General features: G+C 50.9%; 1 protein-coding gene across 2 annotated transcripts; it reads left to right on the top strand.

The window, feature by feature from the left end:
• Nucleotides 1–1,805: 1,805 nt before the first annotated feature.
• ACVR1B (activin A receptor type 1B) lies at nt 1,806–19,744 on the top strand. Of its 2 annotated transcripts, XR_004621162.1 has the most exons (9): nt 1,806–2,264; nt 3,070–3,318; nt 6,314–6,544; nt 9,021–9,188; nt 10,224–10,380; nt 11,820–11,944; nt 14,885–15,015; nt 16,517–18,442; nt 18,563–19,744. XR_004621162.1 is itself a non-coding variant. In XM_011227859.3 (8 exons), the coding sequence occupies exons 1-8, from the start codon at nt 2,090–2,092 to the stop codon at nt 16,640–16,642; spliced, it is 1,362 nt and encodes a 453-aa protein (XP_011226161.1). In that variant the 5' UTR covers nt 1,806–2,089; the 3' UTR covers nt 16,643–19,744. The 2 variants fall into 2 exon arrangements, 1 of the variants encoding a protein (XP_011226161.1); XM_011227859.3 differs by having other exon boundaries at nt 16,517–19,744.
• The last annotated feature ends 1,901 nt before the right edge of the window (nt 19,745–21,645 follow it).

Here is a 21,645-nt window from a genome sequence, read left to right on the forward strand (position 1 = left end):
GATGTCACGGCACATGTATGGAGAGGTGTGCGCTCCACGGGGAACCCCTTTGTGCCCAAATGTCCTCCCTGACACACACGGGAGGGGCCTTAGCTTCCTTGGATCGCCGGTCGGGCGGGACTCCAGCGTGAGTAAAAGGTTTGGCTCCAGTATTCAGAGAGTTGCAGAAGTAAATTTAAGTTAGCAAGAAGACTAAACGAGGGAGCAAAAAGAGGTATTTGGGGGGGGGGTGGATGAGGTTTCTTCATCTTTCTTGTGTCTAAAAAGGGTTGGAATTGAAGCTTAGGAAGAACTTACTTCTAAAATTGCTTTTATGATTTGGATTCTAGCCTAAAGGGTACCTGCTTTAAACTTCCTGCCCTTAAAATAGAACACTGCCCTCACCCTTCAGCAGGTAGCTGCGTGTTTTGGAATTTCTCCCAGAAGAAAGGGCTCTGATCAAAGGCCTTACGGTGACGGTGACGCTCCACAGGGCCGTTTACCTGTCACTGTGCGCTCTCCTTTGTTTCCGTGGGTGGGAACGGCAAGGGATTGTGTCATTTATAGAAAGCCTGAGGAAGGGGGCTTGGGCACAGAGATATTTAGAATCTGCCTTTGGAACTGAAAAGCCGAGAGATGCCTTCCAGTGTATTGCAGGAAGAGACAAAGATAGACTGTTTACCGCCTGAAGGGGTGAGTTTCAACAGGCTGGTTTTTCATGGGATTGGTCATAAATGCCTCTTCTCTAGGGGCCCTAGTTTGAATGTATTCCAGATAGTATTCACTGAGTGTCCAGTGTGGGACTTGGGTGGGCTGCCCCGTCCATTCCCTGACGGGCAAATGCTTCATTCAGCACCGAGTCCTTGTGGCCACAGCCGCACTCGTGCTGGTTCCGAGAGGTCAGGGCTGGGTTAGGCTTGTGGGAGACAGTGTTGGGGAGAACCAACGGCTGCTGTCTGTGCTATTCTTGTTAGATGGATAAATAAAGGGTTTCAGATTCCAGGGCTGCTGAACTGGCTTTCAGAGGCGCCAAATTCATTTGCAGAAATTTCCTGTCAACAGTGCACACTTACGTATAAAACACACCCAGCAGAGCTCATTAGTCCCAGACATAATTGCACACACTGCCTATTGGGGGGGGGAAGTGTGTGTGTGTATATATATGTATAAAATATATTTATATATATTTATATATTTTTATATATGTGTGTATATCATATATACGTATATAGTATTTTGTAAATGATATACAGGGACCTTCCAGAGTAGGTTAAATTTATCGAACACTTTTTATGTATCAGCTCATTTGATCCTCACAATAATTTTATGAGGTAAACATTAATATTATCCTCGTTGGAGGTTATTCTTTTTGCCCCTCATGAGAGGTGCACCTGCCATGGAGTAAAGGGAGGAGAAGGATGTTGGACTAGTGGGCGGGAAGCTTTTCAAAGGAAGTGGTGGTCAGGCTGAATTTTAAAGGATTTCTGAGAAGTAGCCAGGAAAAAAAAGCATTGCAGCAAAAGAATGTGTGAGAGCATGCATAGTGCATTCAGAAAACTGTGGGCATGCCTAGTGCCAGAGAGAGGAGCTGGGGTCGATGAGCCATTGTCAAGCAAGGAAGCCTGGGCGGTTTGGGAGGGAGGATGTAGGGGTGGGGCAGGAGGTGGGGTCCTGTATCCTCCAAGGGGTAGGTGCCTTCCTCTCATCCTCAGGTATCTACATTTAAAGGGAGACTCCATTCCCAGCTACAAAATAATGTGTAATGAGTCCAAGGCAAAGTTCAAAAGGTGGTTTGTCTGTTTCTCATAGGCATTAGATAGGGCACTTAGAAGAAAATGGTGGAGCTTGGAAGCCTGGTCTCTGAGCTGAATAAACAGGCGAGAAGTTGGTGCTCCCATTGACGGTGTCATCTTTCTGGCCCTGTCTCTATAAAAGCGCCTTATTTGGGAACATCAAGTGTGCTAAAGGATTATATTCTGAGTCTGGAAAAGGACCTAGGAGAAGATCTCACCGTTAATGTCAGCGTACTCCCGAATTTCCTGCAGCTCTGCAGTGTGCGTGTACCAGCTGCCTCCAGGCCAACTACACGTGTGAGACAGATGGGGCCTGCATGGTTTCCATTTTCAACCTGGATGGGATGGAGCACCACGTGCGCACCTGCATCCCCAAAGTGGAGCTGGTCCCTGCTGGGAAGCCCTTCTATTGCCTGAGCTCCGAGGATCTCCGCAACACCCACTGCTGCTATACTGACTTCTGCAATAAGATCGACCTGAGGGTGCCCAGTGGTGAGTGGACACCCTTGTTGGACTATTGGCTCATCCTGGAGGTAGGGCACCCCCGTCATCACATCCTTCTCTACTCTTCCCCAATCCCTTTGTTTGATGATAGGTAAAGGTACCTTTTTGATGTTCCCCAAGGTGACAAGGGGGTGGGATTCCTCCCCAGTCAGGTTTGTAGACAATAGGTTGGGGGAGACAGATGGTCAGGGTGGCCCAGAGGTGAAAGCTGCATTTTGGCTACTGGCTGAGCAGCCGTGGGCAGCTGGTGAGGAGCGGGAGAGCCAGGCAGGGATCCCCACGGGCAGGTGTGGAGATAACCCCTGAGCTGTGTGAAGGCAGCAGCTGGGTGAGGGTGATGGCGAGATGGGAAGAGAAGCCGGAGTTGGAAAAGAAGGACAGCAGTCAAGGCTGGGCAGTGTTAGCTGGCAGCCCTTTGCAAGTGTACCGTTTAGAAGGCGTTACGGGGAGAGCAGAAGAGGTGGGACTTACAGCCGCAGAGCTTCAAGCAGCCATTACGAGTAGAAGAGGAGAAGCCGGCCTGTGTCGGGCCCGAGGTCGGATAGTCCCGCGAGATGCTGCGGATGGGAGTGGGTTGCGAGGGGGACTGTTGGAAAGGGCTCCTCCGTCCGAGTTTGCATCTGAGAGCTCCAGGCAGACACACAGCCTGGTAAGACCCGGGAGGTCAAGGGCACCTTGAACACAGGCAGAGGGCAAGGGCATTTTCACGTGGAGGGAGGTGCTGGGGACAAATAAGGGCAGAGCTTTCCTGTGTTTTTACTATGTTCTTTCCCTCTCCTCTCACTCGACCCAGGTCACCTCAAGGAGTCTGAGCACCCTTCCGTGTGGGGCCCTGTGGAGCTGGTAGGCATTATCGCTGGCCCAGTGTTCCTCCTGTTTCTCATCATCATCGTCGTTTTCCTTGTCATTAACTACCATCAGCGTGTCTATCACAACCGCCAGAGACTGGACATGGAAGATCCCTCGTGCGAGATGTGCCTGTCCAAAGACAAGACGCTGCAGGACCTTGTCTACGATCTCTCGACATCAGGGTCTGGCTCAGGTACCGAGTCTTCCGAGGCCTTCCGCCATTGTGTCTGTTGTCGGTCCTCGTCACCGGTTTCCAGCAGGATGGAACCTTTATGAAGAAGGCTGGGCCTTGCACTTGTTTCTGCCAGCACCGAGGCCTTTGGCCTCCTAATTCCCCTTCTTTTGGAGTCTGATATGTAATAAGATAATGGGTCCACAGAAAATCTTTCTTTCCCTGGGATTCCAAAGGTCAAGGGCAAAACTCTCCATTCCAGAAACCCCGCCTCTCTTCAAGCCTTGTAACTGTACATCCATTAAAATTCACCTGGTTCCACCTGAGCAGTGGAGTGCTCAATGGAAGGGCCCCTCTGGAGAAACAGGAGTGTGCCGGGTTTCTGTGAGGTGCTGACAGCTAGTCATTGATCTCCGAGCAACCGCAAGGGGAGTTTAAGGACACTGAGTAAAGCTGAGAGCTGGGGCTTGGTGAATCATTGACTCGTACCAGTTGCCCAAGGGTTTTTTGGTGGGGGTTACGTAAAGGCAGCCTGGGCTTGCAGCATGGGATCTGTACCATTTGTTTCCTGCACTGCCTGTTGGTAACCAAGTCTTTCTTAGACGAGGGGATGGAACCGAACCCTGGCCCTTGGTATGAGCCCCGAATTCAGGATAAAGGGCCTGGGGTTGCTCAGGTCTCGGGGCACAGCTCAGCCAGTTGTGAGATGTGAAACGACTGCAAAAGAGCCTTTTTATGAAGATAAACAATTATTTTAGTGATGGTGGTATTCTGTCCTTGTTAAAAAAAAAAATCATCTGCAAAGGTCTCTATTGCCATTCTAGCTAAAACGTACAGAATCGTATTGTGAGAATTTTGTGTGTGTTTATGTATGTTTCCTTGCCGCGTGAGAAAGACTATTGTTCTGTAGGGAAATTATGCCATCAGTCATGGCCAGACATTCCTCCTTGAACACAAGGAATACTTTGAGCTGTGACATCTCCTGAATTTCAGTGGTTTTGCCTTTATTAAGCTCTGCAGTAGAGAGTGCCAAAATGATGGATATATTTAAAAGCTGCATATTTTTAGGAAGAGAGAAAATATATGTCTTGTTCTTTGCTGAAAGAGGTAGGGCAGTGGTTAGAACTGCCTGACTGACTCTGCGGCTTGATTTGCTATCACAGGAGGGTAGCTCGGGTTTTCTGGAGTCCTTTTTAAGATCGGAACTAGCTAAGGCTAGCGAAGGTCCATGGTGCTTACTTAGTCATCTGGAGTAAAATGATTAATAACTATTTCTGCTTGGATGTTCTAGTCCCTTCTTAGTTCCAAATATGCAGAGCTTTGAAGGTGTTGGAGTTTTAACGCTGTGATTTTTAAAGTGATAAGTGCTTAGGTGACTTTCCGTTGCCTTCAGCAAGTACGTGTTGAATACCCTCTGGGTGACCGAGGTAGGCAAAGATGAAAAGGGCTGACCCGGCTTGGGTGGCAGAGGTGGGGATTGCTGGTAAGGGGTCTCATGGGGGAGGATGCACTTAAAGGGGTCTTGAAGACGGAGTTGGAGGTTTTAAGAGAGATAAGAGGACAGGGAACATTCCAGGTCAAGGAAAACCCTGTGAGCGAAAGGACAAAAAGGCACGAAAGTTCACCATGTGTTTAGGGGAGGACACAGAGACTGGCATGCCCTGCCCACACTGAGGGGGTGGGGCCTGGCAGCACAGCCCAGGTGGGAAGGACCTTGGGTGCTGTGCTTTATCCAGTAAGGCCAGAGGCATCTACCGGAAGTTTTCATGTGGCGAAGTAAACGTTCGTGTTTTCCCGTGGAAGGAATTCTGCCAGTGGTGTGGAGGGTGAATTCACTCATTCACCAACCTCCTGTTAGGGAGGGCAGGGTGAGGCAGCGCCGTGTGTGTGGGTGTGCAGGGCAGGAGGAGGACGCCGAGGGAGGTGGAAAGACCAGTTGGGAGTCTTTTAAAGAAGGGCCAGAACTAGGCCGGGCACAGAGGCGATGGAGAGGAGGGGTCTGATGTGAAAGACATTTTGGTGGTTCTGTAGTGTTGTAGTTAAAAGCATAAACTTTGGGAGTCATTTCTACACTTTAATCCCGTCTGTGCCACTTGCTCGCGTGAATGAGTTGAAATGAGTTACTTCATTTTCCCTTTTGAGCCTTAGTTTTCTCATCTGTAAAATGGGGATAGTAACACCATCTACTTTATAGGTAGGTGGTTGTGAGGAAATGAGATGATTTATCTAAAGCTTTATCATAGTTCCTAGCGCACAGTAAGCCTCCAGCAAATGGTATTCACATCCGCAGCACTTAGGGATTAATAACATGTTTATTTGGTCTGGGAGAGGAAGCGAGAGAGCTTTGAGTCAGTCGTGATGGTAAGTGTGATTGGATAGATAGGGAGACTACTGAAGGGGGCAAAGGAAGCAGTGAATGAGCCCTGTAAAGACAGTAAAGTTACTCCTAGGATAAGCATGGGTAGTCTCTTGTGTATCGGGAGCTTGACCTGTGAGCAGCGCTTTGGAGGGAGGTGGGAGCGTCCTGTGCCGGACCGCAGTTTAGCGTTCATGGGCCACGCAGCACCGCCCTCTAGTGGCTGCGGAGCAGAGCAGCCCGAGGTAGCCCCAGCCCTCAAGCCCCGTCTTTCACCTTCCCTGCCCTCCTTCCTCTTCAGTCAGCATAAAGCAGACGTGAGTGGACTGGCCCACAAGAGGCCGGCTGCAGAGTCGGTAAATGCGATCAGACGTTGTGTGCAGATCTGTCACCTGCACTGAGAAGAAACATTGCTTAGGGCACAGCTAACCTCGTGCGTTTCCCTTTCCGTGCTCGGTCACTGCCAGTCGCTGCCCGGCTTAGCCCTCTGCTGGCTCACCTAGCCGTGGTGCAGGGGCAGCCACAGCTCCTTGGTCATTGGACCAGGGTGGACTGGAGGCTCTGTGTGGTGATGGCCTTTCCATTGTGGCAGTGAGAGTGGGAGTTGCAAAGTTCAGCGAATTTACAATGTCTGCTTTCTTTCCGTTCTTTGGTCCACAGGGTTGCCCCTTTTTGTCCAGCGCACGGTGGCCCGAACCATCGTTTTGCAGGAGATTATTGGCAAGGGCCGGTTTGGGGAAGTGTGGCGTGGCCGTTGGAGGGGTGGTGACGTGGCTGTGAAGATTTTCTCTTCTCGTGAAGAACGGTCTTGGTTTCGGGAAGCAGAGATATACCAGACAGTCATGCTGCGCCACGAAAACATCCTTGGATTTATTGCTGCTGACAATAAAGGTAAGAGCCTGGCTTTGGGTACAGGGGGTCCCAAAGCCAGCAGTCGCCCTGGGTGGAGGGGTGTCTGGGGGAGTTGAACAGCTGTGGGACCGCCTTCATAGTTATGACCCATAGAAAGAGAATCTGAAAAAGCTGATCGTCCGTCCAACTTTTCTTCTGTGAAGCGCTTATACCGAAACCCAGACCATTAAGCAAACAGTATTAAGCAGATAAACAAGATAAACCCTTCACCCTACCTGCTCACCTCCTATTCCTACCACCCCTTCCCCTCACCCCTAGTGCAGTCCCAGCAGGGGCACCAGTTATTTTACCTTGAAAATCACTGGAATGAAGAACTGTGGCCTCACCCCCTGGCAGGGCAGGATAGCCCAGAAAAGCATGTGGTCCACGTGCTGGGACATGATCAGCCTCATATACGTGTGTGGGGGAGCAGGCCCAGCAGGGGTGACCTGGCTTCCCCCAGAGTGTTACCTCCTCGTGATCTTTCAGGCTCAGCTTTTGGTCGGCTTGGACCTGAGGTCCTCTTTCCTCTCCCTTCTGATCTTTCTTTAGTTTCTGAGTCTCTGTTGTGTGGCCAGGCACGTCCTTGTTTTTGAGGGCTTCACTGACTAGTAAAGCGAGAAGTAAACCAATAGTTGATTCTAGGAGGTAATCAAGGAGCAAGCTCTTCTTCAAATAGCAGGCACAAACTGGGAGTGAGATGGGGGTCAGGGAGGTCACACCTGAGCTCGATCGAGGCCAGGGTGTCAGGAGTTGGTTAGGAAGAAAAATCAGTGGGAAGGGCACTGTAGACATACAGGTAGAGGTGAGGGGTGTCTGGGACCCTGCAAGTCATGTGCGCGGCTCCGTGGGTGGAGAGGCGGCCAGTGCGACTGCGAAGGGCCTCCTTGAGAGCATTGCATTTTATTCTGAGCTAGTGGGTAGTACTTGGAATTTCATTCATTCACTAACATCCATTGACCACTGTGGGGCAAGACCTCTGCCAGCTGCAAGTAGATCCTTACACGTAAGAACGAATCGCCGTCCTTGCCCTCTTGGCTCCAGGAAAGAGGGGGCAGCAGGCACGTGGACAGGTAGCGCACCTGAAGTCAGAAAGACCAGGAGGCGTTCCGTGTATGTTTGAGAAGAGCCGCTCTGGCATTTGTGACACAGGCTGCTCCCATGACATGGCAGTTTCTAGAAGTTAGTGTCTCCAAAGCCTATGGAAGATGCTAAGTAGTTATTTTTCCTTTCTAAGACAACAGCAGACTGCTGATTCCTCATATTGCTGTGGGAGTTTGTCATGGCCTCACCTGCCCCCAAGCTGAAGAGGCCCGGACTCAAACACAAGGGAAGAAGGGGAAGAGAGAAGGTTTACTCCCTTTGCGTAAACTGTGCTTTTTTAAAACAGCAGGATTTTTTGAGAACACTTTGATTTGACATACAGTTTAAAGGCTCAGAAGATGTCTTCCCTTTTAACTTTGACTTACTGCCAGGGTCCTCAAACTTCAGGGCTGGTTGGAGCGCAAGAGGGGGATGTTGGGTGGGCCCCTTGTTCAGAATCAGAGAAGCCAAAATTGGTGCCGTTCCAAGAGCCACTCCCTGTATTGATTCTGGCAGCTCGTACGAATAGGGATCTGGCTGTGAAAACTCATATTAGGGCCAAGGGAGGAGAAAAATCGGACTCCTTCGTTTTTGCCTTTTTAGCAAGATATATATATAGTATAGTGTCCTGGAACTAGCACCAGCCTGGAATTTGGAGATCTCAATCCAATTTCCGATCTTCCTATTGACAGCAGCATAACCTAATTAGATTACCAGCTTTAGGTTTTTCTTTTTCTCCTTCCTTCTTCCTACTACACACTGCCTCTCATCACCCACCCCGTATAAAAGTGCATGCTGTCCACCTTCCATTGCTCTTCTGAGGATAATATGACCTCTCTGGAATCAAGTACTTGGAATTGTGCTCTTCACGCACTGAAAAGCGTCTTTTTGGGTCTGGAATACAAGAACGCACAAAGGAGCTCTGCTCTTCTCCCAGAGAGCGAGCTCATGGCCTCGGAGGAGCAATGGCCTGAGAGGAAACGTTATGGATGAGCCGGCTGCTGGGCTAGGCTGTGCTCGCAGGATCTTGGAGCGCAGAGGAGGGTCTGGGAGGCCTTCCTCCTCGGCAGCGGTGGGTGCAGCCAGTCGTGGTCTAATGAGTAGATGAGTAGGTCCTGTTGAGACTCTGACAGCCGCCTGCAAGAAATAAGGGAGCACGTGTAAGAAGGAATGTCATTCTTCTGTCCTTCCTGGACCCCCACACTGGTGAACAGGTGTAGATAAAACGGGTGTAGAGGGGGAGCCTCAGGGGAGCTCTCAGGAGTGGAGACAAGAAGCGTGAGTTCAGGAGTGAGGTTGGAGTTCGTGGTGTTCACATAATTCTTTTTTTCCCGCCTTAACCTTTTTGCTGGTAGTAGTGCCTCTTCCAGAACTCCTCTGTGTTTCTCTGCAGATAATGGCACCTGGACACAGCTGTGGCTCGTCTCAGACTACCATGAGCATGGCTCCCTGTTTGATTATCTGAACCGATACACAGTGACGATCGAGGGGATGATTAAGCTGGCCTTGTCTGCGGCTAGCGGGCTGGCACACCTGCACATGGAGATTGTGGGTACCCAAGGTGAGTGGACCCCGCCGAGGGCCAGGGAAGTTGAGTAGACTTTGAAAGCCGGTACCATCCTGATTTAGTTTCCAGAACTCCTTTTTACTTGAGGAAGTTGGCAGTGGGCCTCAGGAACTGTGGCCTGATCTAAGGGAGAGAGGTTTGAGTTTTTCTTGAGAACAAGAGGTATCTCCAGTGGGGTCTTTTCACCTCAGTCTTTAGAGTTCCCTCAGGGGCTCTAGAACTTAAAGATTCCATTGTTTGTCATCTGCTGGCCTGGCGTGATTGTTGAGTGTTCTGTCACGCCAGAGGTCCACCACACACGTAAAAGAAGAGCCCAGAAGAGGAAGGGAGCTAGGGCAAGGAGCACGGTTTGGTAATGTCGCATCACACGTTCGCTGTTGGGGACAGTTGGCTTACAGACTGCATGGTGGGTTAGACCCTGGGCTTTATTAACCTAGGAAAGTTCTCCTGGAGGAAACAGACCTCAAGCTTCCTTGCGTGTTGACTGTGACATCAGCTCTTTGGGGGGTCATGGTTCTCATCCAGGTGGCAGGTGTGCGGTGCTCCCTGATTTCTGGTTGGCCAGGGCGATGGCTCTTGCTGGCCCTGACCAAAAACCAAACATTAATGTTCGATCCTGTTCCTAGCCCCTGTGGTGTGGGTAGCAGGCCTTATCTTCGCCTCTCTGATGGTGAAAACCTAGCCAGTGCTGCAGTTTTTCTTGGAATTCCTTAGCAGCTCTATCCTGGAGCGTATCAGTTCAGGGAAAGGCGAGGAGGAGGAGTGAGAATCGCTAATACGCATGCCTTCTACGCTCTTCACTTACCTGCATTAATGCCTTTAATCCTCACGTTGCTGTCAAGTAACGACTGGGTGGCTTCAGCTGATGGACGAGAAGACCGGTGCAGATGGGTTAAGTCACCTTTTGAGGGTTACCAGGTTAGTGGGAGGCAAAGCCAGAACTCGGACCCACACAGTCTGGCTGCAGAGTCTTACGCTTTTAACATTTATGCTATCTCTCTGTAAAGATCCTTATTTTTTCTCTGCCAGGGAAGCCTGGAATTGCTCATCGAGACTTAAAGTCAAAGAACATCCTGGTGAAGAAGAATGGCATGTGCGCCATTGCAGACCTGGGCCTGGCTGTCCGCCATGACGCGGTCACGGACACCATCGACATCGCCCCAAATCAGAGGGTGGGGACCAAACGGTAGGAAGGCCCCAGGCCTCTGCGTTTGCCCTACCCTTGTACTGAGGAGCACACGGATGCCCTTTCCCGTCTGCAGAGGAGAAAGAGGCGTAGAGGAGGAAGTGTGGCCTTTGCGCTCCGACAGCCAAAAGCTGAATTGAAGCCCCACCCCGCACCCTGGAAAGCTGTGCTGGCTGCATCTGACAGATGCGCGGGCCGTGAGCGCGGCTCTAGAGGGCTGCAGGTGCGCGGCTGCTCTTGGTAGCAGGCAGGGGCAGGCAGCAGAGAACGAGAATCTGGAGAACGATTTGGAAGGGGGGGCAGGCCACAGGCTTCGCCGGGACTAGGAGGAAGCATGTGAAGAGCCAAGGGGTACTTGCGCGGAGACCTGAGGAGGCAGGGGTATGTCTTGCTTGGGGGTCAGACAGCAGGTTTACCAAGCTCGAGCAGAGGTGATCTAGGGTGGAGATGGGGGCGCCTTTAGGATTATGGGCCTGCCTCCCACTTCATACAGAGAACTGAAGTAAGAAGGAAGGAATTCTGATTGTAGATTGACTTCATGAGTTGGTGATGGGACAGAAGAGGAGGTCTGTTTATCTGCCAGATTTCAGTGGATTTCACTCAAGTGTGCTGCCGCTGTCCCCCTTCCTTTTGTTTGTTTGTTTTTTAAAGATTTTATGTATTTATTTGACAGAGATAGAGACAGCCAGTGAGAGAGGGAACACAAGCAGGGGGAGTGGGAGAGGAAGAAGCAGGCTCATAGCGGAGGAGCCTGATGTGGGGCTCGATCCCGTAACGCCGGGATCACGCCCTGAGCCGAAGGCAGACGTTTAACCGCTGTGCCACCCAGGCGCCCCTCCCCCTTCCTTTTGACCTGAATGAGTGCAGCTACCTAGGCCCCAAAGTGTCAGGCCTGAGGTGACCCCTGATTGGCCTTCCTGTGGGAGGGGGCTGGGGGTGAGGAGAGTGGCTCGAGTGGTACTGATCAACTGAGGAAGACTTCGATGATCGTCTGGAATTAATTTCAGTGTTATCTGTGGTTAGGTAAGTTAACAGAAGAAGTTCAGGATGAAATTTAAATTCTGCCCATCGCTGTGGGTACATTAATAAGTCCAAGACCCCGGCCGCAGCCAGATATTACAGATTGTTACTGCTCTGGGGTCCACAGTACAGACACTTCTGCCAAGACATGAAAACATGCTTCAAATACATCTCGATGGTTAAAAGATAGAAATACAAATACGAACAGCCTGGTGTCACCCAGCCTCTGCCAAAGTGTGTAGATTCGAATCCAGAACATGGGAGTTTGCAATCGAGAGCACTGATCGCTTCCTTCCTCCCCAAGAGGCATTCTTGGGGTGATGCCTTTCCACATTCAGAGAGCCCCTGAATCACTACTGGGATTTAAACAAAGAAAGCATCCTTTTCTCCGCGTGATCTTGTTTCCTTTGCTGTTGCAGATACATGGCCCCCGAAGTGCTCGACGAAACCATTAACATGAAGCATTTCGACTCCTTCAAGTGTGCGGACATCTATGCCCTCGGGCTTGTGTACTGGGAGATTGCTCGAAGATGTAACTCCGGAGGTACCTTTCTTTCTGGCCTTCTCCTGCTCCTGCCTCCCGCTCCAGGTGGCCGGGTCACGGAGTGTGCTCACCTGAGGCTGCCGGTGTTTCTTTGCCTCCTTTCCTTTTCAGCCTATTGGGTGTCTAGTGCCAGAGTCCATCACACTTAGGGTCCTCATCAGAGATGAGGGGATCTTGGAGATGGTTGTACTAAAGGTGTGTTGACTCTATCGAGTAGTGCTTTTTTAAAATATTTATTTTTTAAATTATTTTTTTTTATTTGAGAGAGAGAGCGCGCATCTGCGCTCATGGTTGGGGGAGTGCAGAGGGAGAGGGAGAGAGAGACTCTCAAGCAGGCTCCACACCCAGCAGGGGGCCCGACTCGGGACGTAGTCCCCGGACCCCGAGATCATGACCTGAGCCGAAATTAAGAGTCGAACGCTTAACCGACTGCACCATCCAGGTGCCCCTGTTGAATAGTGTTTTACGATGTGGTCACCATTCTGGAAGCTTGTTTGGCTTGTTTTTTGGGGTTTCTTTTGTTTTTCAACACGTTGTCCTTCTTGATCTTTGGAGGTTGGGAAAGCCCTGGGCAGAAGGAACAGCACAGGACTAAAGCGGGGGCTCGCCTTTACATGAGAGGAGGTCTGTTCTGACACCAGCTCTCAGGCCACACTGCTGGGGTTTCAGTGATAAAATTGTGGTAATTTCTGAATTTGGAACAGAAAGTCTATTAATACAGAATTTTCTCAAAATGAGTTTTTTTGTTCTGTGATTTTTTTCTTACACCATTAGCATTTGCACCTGCTCACGCATGTCAGAATCCAGTAAAAGGTGGTATCAGATCTAGCAGGGAACGTTTTGTATCGTTAGCTTGGTACGTCGGTATTATGCAATGACTCCTGAGTTTTCTGCCACGTGAACAAGTTCCAGAACCACCAGAACCTTTCCCTCAGCCGTTTATCTCTGATGTAAAAGATTCCAGGTCAATGGAAATGAAACAAATTAAAATTAAATGAACTTAAAAGAGCCAGTAAGTCTTCCAGCAGAATGCTCTTCTGTTTTACTGCTCTTTTCCATCTCTCATATGTTTGGGAACATTCACACGATGGAGCGGGCACCCAGGTATTATTCATGGAATTGCACATCTAACTTTTTTTTTTTTTTTTAATGTAAACTCTACCCCTCAATGTGGGGCTTGAACTCGATCCTGAGATCAAGAGTCGCATTGCTCTATTGACGGAGCCAGCCAGGCACCCCTAAAAATTTTGATCGTTGTATACAGATAAAACAGATTAAGAAAAATCTGGTCACACAGGTCTTAAACTGTGAATAAGTTAATTTTTTCTTTCTCACACCATCCAGAAGTTGGGGCTAAGTATTCTAATAATACTAATATTTATTCACCACTCGCTATGCATGAACTCATTTAATCTGTACTGCAAAACCTAAGAGGTGGGTACTATTATTTTCATAATTTTGCAGATGAGAATGCGTCACAGTGAAATTAGGTTAATTTGTCCAAGGTCACACAGCTGATCAACTAGGATTCAAACACTGGCAGACTGAGGCCAGAGCGTAGGTTCTCAGCTACCCCTTAGATGATTACCAAGTCAGACCCTATTTATAAATCTGTCCCATTAGCTCAGAACAGTCCAATTTTTCCTAGAAAAAAGCATGGGAAAGTTACGTTGGATTTTTTAAATTAGCTTTTTATCGTGGAAGGTATTTCAGTTTGTAGCTGTAAAAGGTAAGGACTTAAAACTAGAACACTGTCACCACACTTAAAAAGTGAATAGTAATGCCAGTTAACGTCAGCCTGGGCTGAGATTCCCTCAGTTGTCTCCAGATTTTTTTTAAACGGTTTGTTCAAATTAGGGTTCAAATAATGTCCATTGACTGCAGTTGATTAACACACATCTTAAGTCTCTTATAATCTCCGGGTTCCCCCTCCACTTTTTTTTATTCCGCAGTTTATTGGAGAATCCAGGTCATTTGCCCTGTAGTTATCCTATCTAGATTTTGCCAGTTACCTTTTCATGGCATTCACACGTTCTGCTTTTCCTGTGGATTTCCTGTGGTAGTTACATGTAACAGCCAGAATCGCGCGCACACACACACACACACACACACACACCACATACATAATTTTTTTCCCCAAAGTTGTTCTGTTACTGGGCACATAATGCTGGTTATCTCTCTCTTTCTGTCTTTTTGTGATGTTTACAGCAATCAGTGATCGTTGTCCAAATCCAAATTCATTAACGGGGGAAAAATGCCAATATTCTGATACTGTCAGTCCTCAAATATTAGCTAGATTTCTTTTTTTTCTTTTAACTTTTTAAAATTTAAACAATAATTTTTCTTAAGTAAACTCTGTTCCACATATGGGGCTCAAATTCCTGACTGTAAGCCAGCCAGGCACCCCTAGATCTCTTCTTTAAAGAGAAACTTCCCCTAATTGTTTGGTTACCAAGATACGTAATTTGAATAGGGAAGGCAGGAAAAATACTTGCTTGTTTCCATTTATTTACCATTTTTCAAAAACAGTGAGTTTGTTTCCTCTCATCCTGCAGAGGTGCTGAGGTTTTTGGCATCCTTCTTTTTTTAGTATATGAACTGGTGGATGTAAAGTATTTGCTTTCATTGCAGTGATTAATTAGTCTTACTTTTGCTTAAACGTTCTCCTCTTTGGCCACTTGGGAGCTTTCTAAGTCGATGCCTTTTGATATGACCTTAGCAGTCTTTGATAGTCTGCTTGCTTTGGTATGAAAAAGATGTTCCTGGCTAATCTTGTGTATCTCTTCTCCCATTCCTGGAACCCACCCATCTCTCCAAGGAGCCCCAGCTCCTCTCAGCGGGAAGTGGTATTTACATGTCACAGTGTGAGTGCTGTCGTAGGTCTCTGAGCACTGCCCTCCTCCTGTCGGTAACTCAGGTGGGTGTTTTCTTTTCTCCCAGGAGTCCATGAAGAATATCAGCTGCCATATTATGACCTAGTGCCCTCTGACCCTTCCATTGAAGAGATGCGAAAGGTCGTATGTGACCAGAAGCTACGTCCCAACATCCCCAACTGGTGGCAGAGTTATGAGGTAGGAAGCTTCCCTGCCTCCTGTGGCTTTTCCATCTGCCTGATTTTTCTACTTTAGAAAAAGGGTTTCCTAATTTAAAAAAAAAAAAAAAGGGGGGGGGAGAAAAGGGTTTCCCACCAAGGAGGCCGTGCCCAGAGGTACCCCCGAGTGTGTCAGTCGTATGCTACTACGTGCTGTTGTGTCCTAAGCCCTGTGGGGCCGTGGGGCTTTGTCCGGGGCTCTGTAGGGTCCCCTTGTGAATGGACAGTCTAGTAGAAGAAAAATCTGTGTTTTGGGGACCAAGCCAAGAGGGGTAGTCTAGTCAACAAGAGACAGAAAAATGGAGCGGAAACTGTGAGACCTATCTAACTAGAAAATGGCTCTGGAACCCCAGGGCTGAGCTGAGCTCTGTTTAAGAGTTGAGAAGAAACATCCATGAAAGAAGCCCGGCCCGGGTGTTGAAAAGCAGCAGGACAGTACTTAGCGAGAGGACGTGTCTGTGAGGGGGGTGGCCTTTCTAAAAACTCAGAAGAGGGGAGGGTGTGAAGGCTTGGAATTTGGGAGAGGTGGCAGCCGAAGTGGGGTGGGGACAGCATTTGGAGGGGGGGAATTAAAATGAGGGCAAATTTATGATACATGTTTCCTAATAAACATGGCGTTCTGGGGTCTTAGAGTCTTCGGGGCCGGGCGGGGGGGCAGGGTTGGCCTAGCCAACTCCACGTGGGCCTCTTTGGCCCTGCTTTTAGGGACTAGAACCACTAGAGGGCATTTGTGCATTTAAGAACCAAATCACTTAGTTCACGTTTGAGGTGATGTCTTCCTGTTGCATAATAGAGCAGCATTTTCCAAAATGTTCCTCGGAGCCCTTGGGTCAGGGTTTCCGAGGATGAGGGTGAGGCTGAAAGAGCTGGTCTTCAGTTGCCCCCATCCCACGCGCCCTTCAGTCAGTTTTTGATTGAAATTTTGAAAACCACTGGCCTGGGGTAGCAACTGGGGACTTCTGTGGCCCTCCGTAACCAGTGGAGGTCCATAGGCGATCTTCAAATCCATCTCTTGGCCTGACCACAGTGGTCGCCTGTGTAGTCCAGGCAACAGCAGTGTAGCTTTCTGCCTCTGACAGGATTGCTTTTCCGGGGCCCCTTTCCTGCTGCTTCTCAGCCCCAGTCTGTGCCTGTGAGCCGTGGCGTCGCGGCTGTGCACCTGCTCGCGCTGAGGTGCGTCCCTGTTGTGCCCGGTTCATGTGCGACTTTAGAAACACACAGTACAGAATCCTACAAATGGATTCTCCAACCTGATGGAAGTGATTTTCGAAGTCCTGGCTATTGCGGGTGCCCCACGCAGAGCATCCCGGTTAGGGCCGGCTGAGTGCACTTGCGGGACAGGCCTCCCCTCTCCAGGCACAGTGTTCTTCTGGCCCCCCGACGAAGGGAGGGCCGGGGGAGAGGGAGGCTCCGAGGAGGTGGTCGGGAAGGCCTCCCGGGGCGAGGGTCGGACTGACGCCCGTCTGGGTCTCCCCTCGCAGGCGCTACGGGTGATGGGGAAGATGATGCGAGAGTGTTGGTACGCCAACGGCGCGGCCCGCCTGACCGCTCTGCGCATTAAGAAGACCCTCTCACAGCTCAGCGTGCAGGAAGATGTGAAGATCTAAGCCTCTCCCTCCCCTGCACGCAGCCCTGGGCAGCGGGAACTACACAGAGCTGCCGTGTTGAGCGTACGATGGAGGCCTACCTCTCGTTTCTGCCCAGCCCTCTGCGGCCAGGAGCCCTGGCCCTAAAGAGGGACCGAGCCCGGGAGACTCCCTCACTCCCATGTTGGGTTTGAGACACAGACACCTTTTATATTTACCTCCTAACGGCATGGAGACTCTGAGAGCGAACGGTGTGGAGAACTCGATGCCACGACTCGAACTGGCTGTGGTAGGAGGTCCCGCAAAACCCGGTGCATCTGGAGGGCCGCCGGGGGCGGTGATGGGCGGCCTGGGAGGACCCAGGAGACGCCGAGCATCGCCAGTGCCCAGCGCCCAGCAGCACTGAGGGTTTTCCTCCAGGGACCAGCCCCAGCACTCCGAGGTGGTCCAGAGATGCCGCAAGTACAGCCCCTCTCACAGGCAGCTCTGGGCCCCGGGCTCCCCTCCTCCCTCCCGCGGACATCCGGAGGGACCTGTCTGTCCAGCCGTGTGTGTGCATGTGCCGAGGTGCGTCCCCTGTTGTGCCTGGTCCGTGCCACGCCCTTACACGTGTGTGCGTGTGTGTGTGTCCGTGGGTGCGCACTTACCTGCTTGAGCTTTCTGTGCATGTGCAGGTCGGGGGTGTGGCCGCCACGCCGTCTCTGCGTGCTGGTGCCTCTGTTCCCTCGTGAGCAGCGTCCGGTTTCCCTGGTGCCCCTCCCAGAGGTCTCGCTCCCGGCCTCTCCCCCCCGGAACCCCCATGCCACAGGGGGGCTCCCTGCCCAGCAGGCTGCTCCGCCCGCCCCTGTGTCAACACCTCCATTTCAGACTGTGGAACCAAAGCTGGCCCAGTTGTCCATGTCAGGCGAGGCTTTGGGGTCCAAATGTGAGGCAGGGGTGGGCGGGGAAAGAATCTTGGCCGAAGTCTCGGGCGTGGCGGTCAGTGGCAGCCGTGGGAAACGAGCCAGCCCAGGGGCATCGTCCTCACTGGCATCAAGGATGGGCCAAGGGATTTGAAGCCCAGATCCTGGGACTCAGATGGGAATGTCACATCTGTCTTTCATATCCCAGATTCTGGAAACAGCAGTGTATATTTTTGGTGGTGATGGGTTTAGGGTGGGGAAGGGGGTCGGGGGTGGGAGGGAGGCATCTGCTTGGGTCTTTTACTGGATTATCTGATCACGGTGGAGGGAAGATGTGAGACTTGCACCCACTTCAGGGGCCCTATGAAGGGGAACAGCCCGAGCCAGATCTGTTCTTTTAACCTGAGTATAGTATTTAATGATGTCTAGAAGCACGGTTGTGGGTGGTGGTTTGCTCCGCATATCTTAGGTATATAATAACTTTGAAGCCATAACTTTTAAACTGGAGTGGTTTGGTTTCCTTCCTTCCTTCCTTCCTTCCTCCCTTCTTTCCTCCCTCCCTCTCCCTCCCTTTCTTCCTCCCTCCCTCTCCCTCCCTTTCTTCCTCCCTTTCTTTCCCTCTTTTTCTTTTCTTTCTTTTTTCTTTTCTCTTTCTTTCTTTCTTTCTTCTTTTATTGGAAGGGTCTGAATTTTAACTTTTTTTAATATTGTTAAGTTTTTATAAAAGGAAAAGCATCTCTATGTGATGATTACCTCTCAGTCTTTTTGTTTTTAAAGAAATTCCTACAAAACAACCACAAAAAAAAAAAAAAAAAGCTCCGGTCCGACGCACATAGCTCAGCCACACTGGAAGTATTTGTCCTCGCACCTGAGCCCATTCCCACTGAGCAGCGAGAGCGCCTCCCTCTTTGCCCTGGAGGTTAGTCTCTCTTGCATTGTGCCCCCTCCCCCAGCCCCCAGTTCTGTGAGTGGTTTTTGCATCAGGGCCCGAGCCTTTTGTGTTTGTGCATCCTTCAGCCGGTCGCACCTTTTCCTCCAGGCCCTTCTCTGGCCGAAGTTTGCTGAGTGCCGGTGGTGCGCCGGGCACGTGCAGTGCCTACGTGAGCAAGACAGGCCTGCATCCCCCTCTTGGAGCACTGAGGAGGGGCTGATTCAAGTTAGTGGGTGCCTGTTTCAAGACCAGATGTTTGTGTAGTTGGTTCTGAGAGCCTTTTGAGCCTGGAATGACGGCTCTTAGAGAAGACCACCGAGGAGCGGGATGCCTCCCCACCCCAAAGAGCCCGGCGGTGGGCAGCGAGACCCTCAATCACTGCATTCGTCCTGAGCCCCCCTCCTGCCCCCAGGGGAGGCAGATGATGGATGCAGCCTGAGAGCCTGCCCGCCTCCAGCCCAGTGATTCTCTGCCAAAGCTTGTGGAGGAGGGGCGAGCCTCTCCCTGCTCACATGGGTCTCCCACACGCTCCTGGTCTTCCTATTTATTGTCCCGATGTGTTGCTTCTTTCCTTGCATTAAAGGAGATCTTCGCCTCACCCTTTGGGCCAATTTACTGGCTACTGACTCATTTCCCTTGAATACCAATTGTGTCATTAGGGGAACCTTCTTGCCCCACCCCTGCTGATCCCTCCCGCCCTCCCCTGCCTGTCTGCCCCACAGCAGAACCTGGCAGGGTAGAGGCGGTGATGGAACGTAGACTCCTGTGCCCCAGTCACAACCAGCCTCTGGGATCTGCCAACACTCCTCGATCCAGGGACTCCCGAGCCGCTAGCCTGGTCCCCCGGGGCCCCTTCTGGCCTCACCACACCTTGGGGAAGACTGAGCAGTTTTTTGGGAAGCTCCCACCCCCATCCCCACCGCTCTTAACACCAAGAGTTAGCAGTTGGAGAGCTGGGGAGAAACTAAAGCCTGAAGCCGTGGTTTTTGGCCCCTGGGGCTAACCCTGATCCATAGGGCTACCTGCACCTCTGGATTCTGGATTCACAGACCAAGTCCAAGCCCGTTCTTACGTCGCCATCAAGGCCCCCGAACGGCATTCTCGGTACTTCTGTTTGTTTTTGTACATTTTATTAGAAAGGACTGTAAAATAGCCACTCAGACACTTTACCTCTTCAGTATGCAAATGTAAATAAGCTGTAATATAGGAAATCTTTGGTTTTAATATAAGAATGAGCCTGTCCAATTTCTGCTGTACATTATTAAAGTTTTATTCACAGAGCTTTTCTGGTGCCCACTGTCTTACGTGTGTGGACTTGACTGCCCAGCTCTTGCCGGGGGCTAGGGGAGGGGGGCAGGTGTTCCTGGGCGGTGTTGCTACCCTCCCGCTTGCTGGAATGATGCCTGCACCAGTCACAGCTGGTCATGTCGTCATCGGAAGAGGAGCTGGTCTGAACACGGGGGTCTTCCCTCCCTGACACACAAGGGGCGGCCTGGCCTGGCCTGTGTGAGGGAGCAGGGGGCAAACTATACGTCTTTTCTTCGGCTTTGTATCCGCTTTTGCCCGTTAGCCTTTTCCTCTATACAAAAGAGGGTCCTGATTCTGGTGCGTCACCAGGCGCCTCGTCTTGAAGGCAGCCGGAGAGCTCTGCTGGATTTGTGCTCGCCCCCTTGTCAGTGAGAGAATAGATGGGAATTGGGGGCATGCAGGTGACTCTGAGATGGGACTCTTCTGCGGCTGCTCGGCTTCTTAGTGTGTGGGTGGCGGTGAATGCCTTCCTCTAGGCCACTCAGATAGCAGGCCCTCGGGTCTCGGAAGCTCAGGTGTAGCTGGGACCCTGGAGGTCGCCTAGTCCCATGGGCGTCAGGCACTGGGCTTCCCTGCAGCCCCCCTACCACGCCCTGGGAGGCCCCCACCTTCGCCCACAGGCCTGTCTGCTCAGTAGCAAGCCCCTCCTCGCATGGAGCCAGGCAGCCTTGGGGGGACTTCTCCGCAGGCGGCTGAGAGCAGTTACTGTCTCTTCCCTGGGAAGTCCCTTCGGTTACCATCAGTTAGCATCGTTGAGACGTTGACACTCTGCCAGGCAGCACGGCAGACTCGCTGTGTGTGTAACCAGGGCTCTGATCCTCAAACACACGAGGTGGGCGTCAGTTGTCCTTGCAGCTCACGGGGTGGAGAAGACCTTGGGTCCAGGGTGTCTGACCAGAGACTGTGGCCCCTTCGGGTGTGCGCTGTCCTGCCCGCGGGGGTCCGCCACCGTGCCAGCCGCGCTCCGCTGAGCCTCGCTGGAGCCCGCGGCCAGAGGGACACAGCATCCCGTCCAGGCGTTAACCGACACTCAGACTGCAACACGAGTCACACTGCGCCGGACTCCTGCGGGTCACATCCGACGACCCCAGGACTACCATCTCATCTCATGGGCTGAGGGAAGCCCAGCCGCCTTCTCCTTCGTCCCGTCCACGGGAAGCTGGTCTCTGGAACTCAGTGTAGGGCCGTACGTGTCTGCCTTGTTCAGTTTTACCAGACGATATGCTCGTGGCTCCAACCTGTCAGTATTTAAAAATTCTGATCGTTGCGGCGCCTGGTGGTTCTGTCGGTAGAGCATGCGACTCTTATCTCCGGGTTGAGTGCAAATCCCACGTTGGGTGTAGAGACTACTTAAAATCTCAAAAATAAAAATTCTGATTGTTATCCAGAGTTTTCCATTGTTCTCTCATCTGAGATTCTTGGGCTGGAGAAAATCAAGAAACTCACCTCTAGAAGCTGGCTTTAAGTTTGGCACATATCCCAGTAACCTCGATTAGCTGCTAACTACATTGTCCTTGTGCCCTCGCCATAATTCATTTGTGGACAGAGATAATAGCGGAAGTCCAAATATTCTGAAATGGCAAGGTATTATTGCGGCTGTTGTATCTGTTTGTTGAAAGAAAGGTGTAGTGGCTTGTAGGGAATCTCAACCCCATTGAAAAGCCATCCTGAGAAGAATCAGTCATCTTGCCAGGCATGGACCTAAAATTCCCTAGGCTGTGGATTGCAGCTTCGTTACCATTCTGAAAATCAGAATGGTAACTGTCGTGGCACCCCTTTGTGTGCCCTTAAGGGTTACTAACCAAGTTTCATCTTTGTAAGGCCCGTGACACAGGAGACCCGAATTCTTTTGAATAGTGTATCACTTGTTTCACACATTGTGA

This window comes from Ailuropoda melanoleuca, chromosome 16 (assembly GCF_002007445.2).
Source record: "Ailuropoda melanoleuca isolate Jingjing chromosome 16, ASM200744v2, whole genome shotgun sequence".
Lineage (NCBI taxonomy): Eukaryota > Metazoa > Chordata > Mammalia > Carnivora > Ursidae > Ailuropoda > Ailuropoda melanoleuca.